Source organism: Rosa rugosa, chromosome 1, assembly GCF_958449725.1.
Source record: "Rosa rugosa chromosome 1, drRosRugo1.1, whole genome shotgun sequence".
Taxonomy (NCBI): domain Eukaryota; kingdom Viridiplantae; phylum Streptophyta; class Magnoliopsida; order Rosales; family Rosaceae; genus Rosa; species Rosa rugosa.
In genome coordinates, this window is record NC_084820.1 from 53205248 (window position 1) to 53217965 (window position 12718).

The following is a 12718-nucleotide window of genomic DNA, read 5'->3' on the forward strand; positions in this document are numbered from 1 at the left end:
TCCAGTCATCGGCCGCCACCCACCGGACTTCTTTGAAAACCTCACCGGAGGTCTCCAAAGAGGTTGTTGGAGATCTCATAGGTCGCGGGAAATGTTTATTGCCCCCAAATAGACATTTATTGGGGGGCAATAGAGGTTTATGAAACCTCGCTGGAAGTCTCCAAAGAGGTTGCTGAAGATCTCATATGGGGCCGGAGAGGTTTATTGCCCCCATGACTAAACCTATATTTCCCCCCAATAGAAGTCTATTGCCACCCAACAGAACTTTCGGTCGGCGGAATGAGAACTAATCTCCGTAAAATTAGACAAATAAAACTTTGATTAAGGAAAAAAAAAAAAAAGATTACATCAATTCAAAATATTTATTGCCCCTCAATGGACGTCTATTGTCCCCCAATAAACATTTAACAGACCTCTATTGCCCCCCAATAGACATTCAAAACATTTTTTTTTTCTTTCCTTCTGCCCCCATTTTACTTAAAAAAAAAATGATTTGGCACTTAGAAAATGCTCTAGCCACCCACATCAAGAGTGGACGCGTTTCTCGCCGGTGCTTCGGAGCTCCAACTCCGAGATCGCCTACCAGGTGTTGGACTCCGACGAGGTAGCTCCGACCGGAGATGCTTCGTCGTCTTCAGGAGTGGATGTTGCTTCTCCATCGGCGCCATAGATGGAAAAAAGAGAGAGGCTAGATTGCAGAAATAGACCAAAAGCTCGAAGTTGTAAACGGAGGCATTTGCAGCACGTGCCAAGGCCTGAGGACATCGGTGGCAGTCGCTCCCTGCCCGAGTCGACTCAGCACTGCGTGCTCGTCGCCGTCTGATCTCAACAGAGTCCTCGGTCTACGGCGTCGTCTCCAGCCTCTGCGGCACTCTCAACCTCCAAGGCACTATTGTCTCGTGATGCTGAAGGCGGTGGGGCGCGGCAACAGGCATGTTGCGAGGAGAGAGAGAGAGTTGCAGATCAGAGATGGATGAGAGAGAGGAGAGAGAGAAGATGGCATGCATGAGGTAGTTTACTAATTAGTCCAAGGGCAAAATTGTCATTTAGCTATTAAATGGGTTAGTGTAAATAAAAAACTGTTGCTGAGATAAATGAGATAATTTTGACTCATTTTATAGTGCTTTGGGCCAAGGACCCTATTTTAAATTAAAACAAAAATAGAGTCTCATCTCACTTTCATTTAGAAGTGTACTAGGATAGCTAAACGTTAAAATAGAGAGTTACTTATGAGTTTGGTGCAACTGATAAAATAGATAAAAAATTAAAGATGCTCTCCAAAATAGGTGAGAAGCCATGATAGAAAGTCTGCTAAATATGCTCTAAGAAACCTATAAGTTGATTGTAATTTTCTTTTACTTGATTTTCAGGTTAGTAACTTTATTAACTAAGAACCAGCAATTACACTCATCAACTATGGAATTCCGAATAAACTTAGGAGTAAAAAAAAGTTTATGTTTACGTGATAGCGTGTGATAGTTTGTTAGCTATATATATAAAAGTTAAACTTTGCATGACCAACTTTGATTTGAACGCAGTTTGCTAATAGAAGTTGAAAGTGCTCTACTATTATGCTAATAGAGATCTGGTGGAGTGAGTTTTAAACTTTGCATAATCTGTAAACATTTTGTGTCAATTAATTAAGAGCCAAACTAAGAAGCTCAAAAGCAAATGATTTTGCCAATGCTACCCAAATATAAGAGAAGAAGTTGGTTCTATCAGCTATGTTTTTCAGCACCAATTCCCTAATTATATATATGATAGAATCGGTTTTTCAATTTTCAAAATCGAAAATGGTTGGAAGTTTTGGTATTTCGTTCGGTTTAGTTAGCCTCAACGGAGGTGGCGGATCGACTCCAACTTTGCTTCGATCTGATCTTGTAAGTAAATTGGGCTATTACCATTCAATACATGATTTCTCATGATCACAAGAAAAACAGAAGATGCAGTGGACTTGGAGAAAAATTCTCCTGTCTTCCCGGTGGTTCAAGGAAACAAAGAGGAAGATCGCAGAATCATGAGGAGAAGATCAAGGAGAATCATCTCACATGATCTTGAGTTAAAGATGGTATTCATACCATATCAGTCTGCATGATTCTGAATTGATATGCATATCAATTAGAGCGATTGAATATCCACATCTGCATTAAACGTTTTTGATATGCATATCAATCATAGATTGGTTTTTCATAAAGTTAGAATGTTTTGAATGTTTATCAAAATCAGTTTGAAAACCTTCCCATTTTGATCTTGTTTTTGGTGACAAGAAAAGATTTGATTTAGGGGGAGTTTTGCTCCCCTATAAAAGGTCTTTCAAACTACATTCTGGAGGTAGGGTTTTTCGGTGTTTTGTTTTCTTGTGTGTTGCATAGTCTTCACAAATTGATTTCTGGAAAAACTCTCCTTCATATTTACTTATTCATATCACTGCATTATTTCTCTCATATCGTATTTGAGATCGGTGTGTCCTTGATACAAGGTGAAAGAGAAAGATTGATTTTGTAAAGCTCACCTGACTTTGAGAGATTTGAGTTTGCAGTATAGGTTATTCAAATTGTATACAAGTTAGCATTGTTGCTTGTAACGTGGTTGAGTTGAATACCAAGACTTGTGATCTGTAACAATTTGATTCATATTGGATTTGTTCCTCGTGTTGGCTACGTTAAAAGCCACGCAGTGAAGTTTCCTCAAAGGTGAGGTTTACACTGCGTCAGCAAATTCTTGTGCTCTTCATTCTTGAGTAGTTTAATCACAAAACCTTGTTTACTACTTAAAACCATCTAGTTCTTATTCCATCTGGTATTTACAGATCTGAGTGGTTGTGGATCAGAGAGGCGGTTCATTTCCAGGTCGGGGTCGGGTGCTGCATCGACTTTGGGCGACGACTGTTTTGTTTCAAGTTTGGGGGCTATGGAGTCGAGTTTGATCGGTGTGACAGGCTCAGATCGTGGTTGAGGGTGTTGGGCTGAGAAGGTGGTCGGATTTGATTTCGAGTTGCGGAGGCTGTTCCGATCTGCTCCAGCCGAGGTTGGTCGTCTCGGCGACATTCTAACTTAGGAGGCGGCAGCTTGTGCTGGGTTGATTCAGGTCGAGGTCTAAGAGTTTCCTCCCTAGTCTCCTGCAATGATGGAAGACAACGGCCGACCGCGGGACTGGTGACTGAAGGCCATTCCCTCGAAGGTTCAATGCAAGCGGGTCTGGGGAGGTGAGATGCAGGAGACGGGCTCTGACCTTGGGCTTCCGCCTGGCTGGGCTGCTACTTGTGGCCTGGCTGGGCAAGCCCGGGCTCTTTCCATCTTCCTTTGTTAGATTGGGCCTGTTTATGGGCTTTTGGGGAAGTGGTAGATTTCTTAATCTGTTTTGTTTTGTTTTGAATAATTGAGCTTCGCTATGCTCTTACCATATTCTGCCTTTGATCGTTGCTGTGTGCTGACTGATGAGGACCGATGTACACCATTGAAGGTCTTAGGTGTCAATGCTTATCATATTAGTTGCTTCGATTCAGGGTTGGATAGGTTTAGAGGTTTTTTTTACTTTATGTATTTTCTTTTTTTAGTTTGTTTTGTTTTTGTTTTTGGTAGCTCTGCTCTATGCATGTTGATTTATTCATCGAGATGTAATATGAGGGATTTTTGAGTCTCTCTAGTTTGACCGAGAGAGGTCGTTATTATTAATGGAATCTGATTCCGTTCCAAAAAAAAAAAACTGTGTTGACTTTCACGAATTGACTCGTATTCATAATGAAAGTTTTTACTTTTTATAATTTTAAATATTTCTACTTAAATCACTATTTAGAATTTTAGTTTGAACCAGAAAATAAGCATTGAAAAACTTCTATTTATATATTTAAATCGAAACAGCTCTGTCCTTCTATCTTTACTATAAATGGAGGCCCTCTTTTGATGTCAAAGAGCTTCACCAAATTTTGAAGTGCCTATAATATCATTCAATAACATAATTATCAAATTAAGTTAATAGAATATAAATAGATAAAAGTGTAAAAATGTAATTAGTCAAACTACTATTATTTTATGTCTAAAAAATAAATAACAACTATTATTTTTAGTCGATCTATTTTTCATTAACATCATAATATCACCCATGAGAAACGCGGGCACATTGCTAGTACTTCTATAATCTTCCCTTCAAAAAAATCAAACTCCTCAATTAACCATCCCCCATTTTTCTTAGCTGAAAATCAAATTATCAGAAATTTAGATTACTCAATTGTTTAATGTTATGTAATTTTATTTATGTATTTTTAAAAAATCCCTACAATAGCTTTCATAAAATAAAATAAAAATTAACAAAAGTTTTCGGGAATTTTTTACTTCTAAATTTACAAGGACTCAAATCCTGGATCCACCATGGCCACTACAGTAAATCTGCGCATTGCATGGTTGTTTTGCAAGGTCACGCTTTCAGTTCGTAGATGGATCAAACAAACATTTGTTTGAACATGCAAATATTTCTTCCGATCCACCACATGACAAAGCAGAAAAAAATGAAGAACAATAGTGTAAATCAAAACATAATATCATGATACCTAGAATCTGGAAGGAAAAACTATATTCTTCATTTCATGTACAATGCATTTGTATCTCATAAATTATCTAAAACACTCATCACATTCTATATACTCACTGGTCAGTCGTGCCAGAATACATGTCTTTAACAATTAATTAATTCGGTAATACCAAACTTTCTGCGTAAGTAAATACAAAGAAATGTTCGTTATAGCCAATTCTCGTGATGGCCAACTTAATTCCTGTTTCACGAACTTCCCTGGTTTCGTAATTCACCAAAAACAAATCTGCTACACCATTACAGTAGTCTCTTGTCTCCATTACCACTTCATTATCTATACTAACCCCGATCGTATGATAACAACGCGAAGGATAGTAAAAAGGGTGCATAAGTTTCCAACGTTTGTCTTGAAAAACAAAGAACTCACCTCTATCAAAGCCCTCCTCATCAGAAATATACCAGTGAAAAATCAAGCAAGGCTTTTCCTCGAAAGGGTAGATATGTAAATTATGTGAACTGATGACGGACTCTGGTAGAATGAATTCTTCGAATTCTTCACTGCCCGAATCGAAGGACATGAGGCTATACATAAAACCTTTCTCAAGAATTCGGTAGGCTACTCCATTTATGAACGTACCTTCATGATGGAGGATGGAGAATTGGGTTAGCATTAGGATAGGTTAAGGGGTCGGTTTTTAGCAATGCAAAAAACAAAGACATACATCGATCCCTTAACAAAAAAAAAAAAAAAACAAACAAACAAACAAACAAAGACATACATACATACCTTCAAGATATTTAAAATTGCATTTTAACCATGGAGGAATTTCTTCGATCATCTTCCAAGAGTTGGTGCTAAGAGAATAAACTTCTACTGCGAAGGCATCCTTGTTGATCCGCATCATTCTTACTACCTTGTAGTCATTAACCCCGGGATGGAACCCAAATTGGAGGGACATATAGCGAAATTTATTGTTTGTGGTCGATGGAAGCGTCTTAAATTTCTTAATGGACGGGTTCCATATGATTATAGGACTCCTGCTATTCAAAACTTCGTCCGGATTCGAAATGCAAACTAATCCATTGCTTGAACCATACATCCCATAATGTTCTGTGCTCCCTGAGGGATGGCTTAACCCCAAGCCCTGCTCAAATGTTTCATAGTGAAAGAAAGACCATTGAAGAGCTTGTTTAACATATGGATCCTCCAAATCGACCACCCGTTTAAAATCCGGGTGGTGGAGGCAGAGTAGATGCATATTTCTGCGTTTTGTGATATTTGTGTTAAGATTTGTAGAGACAAAATCTGGGCTGCTAATCAAATCATTCCATGCTTTGCATGCACATAAAAACCGCATTAGGGTTTTTGCAGGTAGTCTTACTAGGATGTCCATCAAGATTTCTTTCTTACAAATTGTGGACGTCATCCTGTAGGAAATCATAATGAGAATACGTTAGAATTTATGAAAGTACTGAAGACCACAAGAAAACAAATTTACTCAAGAAAAAATACTTTGATTTTTGCAGAAAATATAGTGATTCGCTTCAGGTGTTAATTGGGTCACTTAGTTTCCAAGAAAATGAAATATTTTGTGGGTATCAAACTTCCAATTATAGAGGTGTGTAAATGACTCATGGGAAATCATATATAACCCTCCATAAAAGGAAAAGAGAAAGAATTGGAAATCACGGCAGGTTCTTAGGAGTCAAAAGTGACAGAAATTCTGGTGAGTTTGAATGAACGTATAGTGACCACGAGAAAGTAATTGGCATCCTAAAATAAAGCAATACCACATTACAAAATTAAAGCAAAAAGAAAAAAAATTAATTTGTATAGAAACTCAAACAAAATACTAGCTCAAAAATAAACATTCTTCATTAGTGATCCCAATAAACTACGTAGCAGTTTTCTCAAAAAAAAAAACTACGTAGCAGCCAACTATTGGTAACCAAAAAAAAATAAAAAAGGTTGCATATTATAGATCTCATATGTCAAACACCACTCAGCCTTTTCAGCCAAAGATCGCGGCCGTGTACCGAGATCTTGCTTGGTCCGACTGAAGAATAGGGTGGCAAAAATCGTGAAAAAGTTCTCCAAGATCCAGAAAAATAACGTTCCGTACTGTATAATACTAGGTACTCGACTAAAGTTTTTAGTCCCATTTTTTGCCATCCTCCATTGCACTTACGAGATATTCAATATTGTAATGCAGGTGTGCATCGACATATATAAGAAAAAACGATAATGACTTAATGACCTTTGCAACTTGTATAGTTTTATAAATCGTGCCTAGTAGTTGCATTATTCAAATCTTGTGCACCTCCTTTGTTCTTGCAACTTGCCGGTCAGCTATTTCATTTTCAATACTTGCTTAAGTTTGAAAGAAGACCATTTACTTGGTCTGACATCCAGGCAAAGTCAATGGGACTCATCCAAATCGGAAATCTCGATCAGCTTGGATCCCATTAACAAATCTCAGTTTATGTCACCAAGAAAGCAAGAGAGTGCACTTGAATCTTCCATACTCTTCTGCTTTCTCTTATCTTCAACTCTTCTGGTTTTGGTGCACATATATTCAAATCCCATATCGAAGGGAATGGCCGGGGAGTTTGTGGGAGGGGCTGCTCTGGGAACAGCATTCAGTGCACTGTACGACTGCGTTAAAGAGCTGATTTCCAAGAATCACATATTCAAATCCCTCCTTGTAAACATGAAATCCAGTCTTGAGACTTTAAAACCGCTTATCCAACAAATAGCGCAGTCTAACGAGCTACTGTCTCTCCCAGAGGAGGAGCTGAAAGGCTTGGAAGCAGTAATGGAGGATGGCAAAGATCTTATCAGCAAGAGCTCGAAGATTCGGCAATGGAACATCTACAAGAAGTACGAGTACGCCAACAAACTTGTCGAGTGGGATCAGTCGCTTCGGAGACAGTTGGATGTACTGAAGGTGCAAGAGGCGAGGGACGTGAAGGAGAACACGGTTTTGTTGAGGACTATAGAGGCGGCGGTCAAACGAATCGAAGAGAATGTTGTGGTAAGAAATTATAGCTCTACAGTTGAAGCTCGTGATCTGGAGAGACGTGTTGTTGAGGATCCAGCTAATAAGAGTTTTGGTTCCGAAGAAGACGACGGAGAGGGTTGTTCTGGAAAGACAGAAGTATATGGCACTGCACTTTATAACTTCACTGCCGGTGGAGAGGATGAGTTGAATTTGAGTGCTGGAGATGAGGTTGAAATTGAATATGAAGTCGACGACTGGTTTTATGTGAAGAAGAAACGCCCTGGGAAGGATGGGAAAATGGCTGGTCTAGTCCCAGTCCTCTATGTGAGATATTTGTCTTGAATTGCAGATTGTAATCCAATACAAGATCAAAGCCCCTCTATCAAGATTTTTTTTTGGGATCTTGACCAAATGCACCAAAATTGGCCAAATTTATCCCACTTACCCCAGCAACAGATTTTTATTCCCACTAACCCAATTTAAGGAGAAATAACAAATTTACCCTCAGCCTAATTAAATAATTACACAGATGCCACTCAACTCCTCTCTCTCCATCACCGACGCCATCTCTCTCTTTCTCTCTCTCTCCTCCGCGCCCTCTCTCTCTCCTTTCTTTCACCGGTGACGGTAGTGTAGGGTTGAAGATCAAATCCCTGCACGAAGCTTTGTTCCAGCTTCTGGCTCATATTTCTCTCTCAGATATCTCTCCAGTACTGAACCTCAGCCATGTACGAAAGGGATCCATGGGGCGGCCCGCTGGAGATCAACACGGCGGACTCGGCCACCGACGACGACCGCAGCCGGAACCTGCAGGACCTCGACCGGGCGGCGCTGTCGTCTAGGCCGCTCGACGAGACGCAACAGAGCTGGCTGCTGGGCCCCACCGAGGAGCAAAAGAAGAAGAAGTACGTGGATCTGGGATGCGTCATCGTCAGCCGCAAGATCTTTATCTGGACGTTAAGGACGCTCCTCCTCTCCGGCTTGCTCGCCGGACTGATCGTCCTCATCGTCAAGACCGTGCCGCGTCACCACCATGCCAAGCCTCCTCCGGACAACTACACTCTCGCTCTCCACAAGGCTCTCATGTTCTTCAACGCTCAGAAATGTCAGTTTATTTTTGAGTCTGGGCTAATTTTTTTTTGAAAAGTTTGAGTTGAGTCTTAAATATTGGGTGGGGATTGAATGCACGTTGTAAAATGTGGCAGAAGCCCAGAAAGAATGAAAAAAGAAAGAAAAAAAGGTTTTATTGAGGGCCAATAGACGACTATTGGGGGGCAATAGACATCTATTGCGGGGCAATAGACATCTATTGCGGGGCAATAGATGTTTTAAATTGATGTAATCTTTTTTTTTTTTCGTTAATTAAAGTTTTATTTGTCTAATTTTAGGAAGATTAATTTTCATTCCAACAAACGAAAGTTCTATTGGGGGGCAATAGTCGTCTATTGGGGGGCAATACATGGCTGATTGTCGTCTATTGGCCCCTAATAGACGTCTATTAGGGGGCAATAGATGTCTATTGGGGACAAAAAAACTTTCCGGTGAGATTTTCATCAAATTCCGGTGGGCGGCAGCCGGTGACCGGAATCCGGCAAAAGTTGGCCGGAATCAGGTCACCGGCCGCCGGATTCCGGCGAAGTCTCCTATAGTTTCTCTCTCTTCCATTTTCTCTCTCTCTCTCGCTAAGTAACAAAGGGGTGAGGGGTAAAATGGTATTAAAAAAAATTAAAAACAAAAAAAAAAATCTTAATGGGGTATTAGGGAAGACTCCCTTAGAGTGTATTGGGTAAGAGGGAATTAAAAAAACTTAATGGGGTAAGGGGGAAAAAAATCCCTAGAAATGGGGTAAATAGACAAAATCCCTTTTTTTTTATTTTTCTTTTGAATACGTGATTCAAAGTTTGGATATGAGAAATACTACAATTTAATAGCTAATTTGTTTTTTTTTTTTGGTAAAAAATAAAATAACAATTTGTTTTGTGTTACGGTTAACCTAGTTTTGGTGTGATTGGTCCAAACAGGAATATGAATCCTTATGTAATAAAATTTAGTCATAGATTTCCTATCCATATTTAGAATAGGATTCCTTGTTGTATTAGATTTACATAGATTTTTTTTTAGGGCAACGGAAGACTAATCCATTGATAGAAATCATGACGACCTCGCTCGGTCAAGCATGAAGGGTACAAACACCCCTCATATTACAATGCATGCTCATAAGAGTACTAAAACCAAAAGGAAATCCAAAAAACTAAAGTTCCAAAAAGAAAACTACTAGCCAAAGCAATAAAAAAAAACTACGAAAACTACGAAGACCTACGCCACCTAGCGTGAGACACTTCCTCGATCACTTTGACGCCTAAGACCCTTCTGGTGTACGTCGCCATCACCAAGTAAGACACATCACACCCTAGATGACCCAGGAAATCATCTCTTACCCAGACTGGGAAATGGGCTCTGAACCCTGCCCATCCTGCACCCCATGCATACCATCAGATCCTTCAGCAACAGACCCTGACGCCATGGCCTCAGAGCCACCACAGATGGACGCTGCCTTCGAAGCTTTTACCTTGTTTCGCTGTCCCTAAGGCCTACCCTTCTTCTTGTAGACCTTAGGAGCTTGAGTCACCGTCACTTCAACCAGACCTTCTGGGGAAAGTTCCAAACCAAGATTTTCTGGCTGCAGGTTGGTCGGAACAAGAGCCAAGCTATGTTTAGCGCGCTTGCCTTCCTCTATAGCTTCCTCCTCCCTGGGACGATGTACCCCCACCACCGGTGCAGAAGCAGAATTGCCCTCAGTCCCAGAGCTTGTCATAAGTTCCGGGAACGACCGGATCTGCACAGATTTCTTCTTCATCAAGCTAGGAACCTTGAAAGCAGAGAGAAGCGAAGGAGAAATAGTTGGTTGTGTGTTTGCCCTAAAGACAATGGATGGAATGATCGGCCCCGTCTCCACCACAATATCAATCTCCGATTGCTCCTTCCTAGGGCATCGCTGCCCGCCATGATTGAGTAGAGAGCAAGAGCGACACAGTCCTAGGAGCCTTTCATACTTAAAGCGAAGGGCTAGGACGTCGACAGGAGAAACCCTAACCCTACGGTCCAGCCTTACAGGATCATTGATGGAGAGAACAAGCCGGACACGAGCTTCACCCCTGCGCAGCGCCAACCGGTCCACCTCCAAAACCTCTCCAATCGTCCCCCCAACCAATCCGACGATAGGTTCTGTCAAAATGCCAGGAGGGATGCCCTGCAGTGTAACCCAGATCCAAACAAAATCCAACTTCACGGCAGAGATCTCCGAGAAGCCATCATAATCGTTCAGAAGGATCATAGCGCGCTGAAAACCCCACGGGTCACCCTTCTTCACACGAGCAACATCCCTTTCATGAGTGAAAGTAAACAGAAAACGTTCACCCCGTGGCTGGACCTCCACTGTCCCCGACAGCCTCCACATCGATCTCACAGCACTCCGGAAAGTCTCCATCACCACTGCCCTACAAGTGTTCAACCTACCCACCAAGTAAAAGTTGCGAGCCAAAAATTCCTTCCCCGGAACCCTAAGATTCCTCAAGTCCACTGGTTCTTCTCCTTCTCTGAGCGACAGTTTTGTCGCTAGCCTGGCAGTCATGGATACGATAGCAGCAGCCATGAAATTGGGTCGCCGCACAACTCGAAAATACTCAAAAACCCTAACCCTAGCAGAGCGAGAGAGAGGGGGAGCAAAAGTCGCGGTATATTACATTCTATGTAATCTTTGTATTCTTATTCTTATTCTTATATAAAGGGCCTATTATCAATGAAGAAGTACGTATTATTTTCTCTTAAATTTTCTGCACGAGCCCTAACCCAAGCACCAAAAGGCCAAAAAATCCCTAAAATCCTAAATCCCGAAATCACCACCGTGCACACCCTCCTTCTAGCTCCCTAGCACCCTACGCGCGCCTTGCTCACTGCTAACGGCCCCTCAGCGCACCCGCAGCCTCCTACCAGCTTCTTCACATGCCTAGCCACAAGCTTCTTTGAATTACTCTGCGCGCAAGAAATCAAGCTTAAAAAAATCAAGTAAGTTTTTATAAACGTTCCTACTTTCTTATTTTCCGCTTTCTGCATTGGGGATTCTAATATCTCTTGCCTACACTCACCTTTCTATCACGTGGGATTCAAGCCGAACTGTAGCGGTTCGCGTTACTCTGAACTTCAGCTCGTCAAAGCCTTGACTAATTTTCGTTCTTGACCATTAAGAAATGTCAATGTGCTCCGGAGAATTACAATGTCTTGTGGGTGATGCGACTATGCACACCATTCTCTAAAATAGGTAACTATTTTTGGAGATGTTGCCCATACATTCTTTTGTGACAACTATGGCAGGTCCATCGAACCTTGTCCTTGGCCGTGGAAAGGCCCAATTTGCTTTACCCAACGACACCATACTTACTATCACAGAGGCTTTCTACGCTCTTCGGGCTGGAAGGACCCTTTTGAGCTTTAGAGATATTCGAGCCAACAGATTGCATGCAGAAATGCGTTGTGAGAATGGGAAAGAATTCATTTTCATCACCTTTGATAATTGCGGTCGTAAACGCATCTTAGAGAAGTTTATGTGTCTCTCTAGCTGGCTATATATCACCACTGTTTGAGCTATTGAATCCAATAATGTTATAAGAGATGATCTCTTAGATTATGACACATATTGGCTTTGGCATGACAGGTTAGGTCATCCTAGTTGTGATATGATGATCCGTATACTTAAAACTTCATACAGACATCATTTCTTATGAGCTACACGAAGCTAGAATCATATGACGATTTCTCAAACCACAAAACGTGGTCCCATGCTTCAGTTGACTGCAATCAGTCAACAACTGATGTCGTAGGCCTCCAGGCAGCCACTGCCTTCACCACTGCTTACTCTGGTCCAACAGCTGCCGGCACCACCCGTGGTACCCCAGAAATTACTTATGCCTCTTCGGCTCAACCGACTTCTTCATCGGTTATCACCAAGGCCCGTAGCTCGTTTTGTAAAGCATGTGCCTTAGGAAAATCAGGACCGAGACAGTCCTATGCAAAAGATTCGAAAGACTCCTTCCCATTCTTACAAAGAATCCAAGGTGATATTTATGGGCCTATCCAACCAACTTGTGGACGATTTAGATATTTTATGGTATTGGTTGACGCATCGACACGTT

The 12718-nt window shown here is 41.2% G+C and overlaps 1 protein-coding gene across 2 annotated transcripts; it reads right to left on the minus strand.

Moving 5' to 3' along the window:
- Positions 1-4554: 4554 nt before the first annotated feature.
- Positions 4555-6173, minus strand: LOC133725439 (F-box/kelch-repeat protein At3g06240-like). Of its 2 annotated transcripts, XM_062152704.1 has the most exons (3): positions 6041-6173; positions 5315-5955; positions 4555-5164 (listed from the first exon to the last, which is right to left on the minus strand). In XM_062152704.1, the coding sequence occupies exons 2-3, from the start codon at positions 5952-5954 to the stop codon at positions 4683-4685; spliced, it is 1122 nt and encodes a 373-aa protein (XP_062008688.1). In that variant the 5' UTR covers position 5955; positions 6041-6173; the 3' UTR covers positions 4555-4682. The 2 variants fall into 2 exon arrangements, with proteins under 2 accessions (XP_062008688.1, XP_062008687.1); XM_062152703.1 differs by lacking the exon at positions 6041-6173 and having other exon boundaries at positions 5315-5969.
- Positions 6174-12718: the final 6545 nt, after the last annotated feature.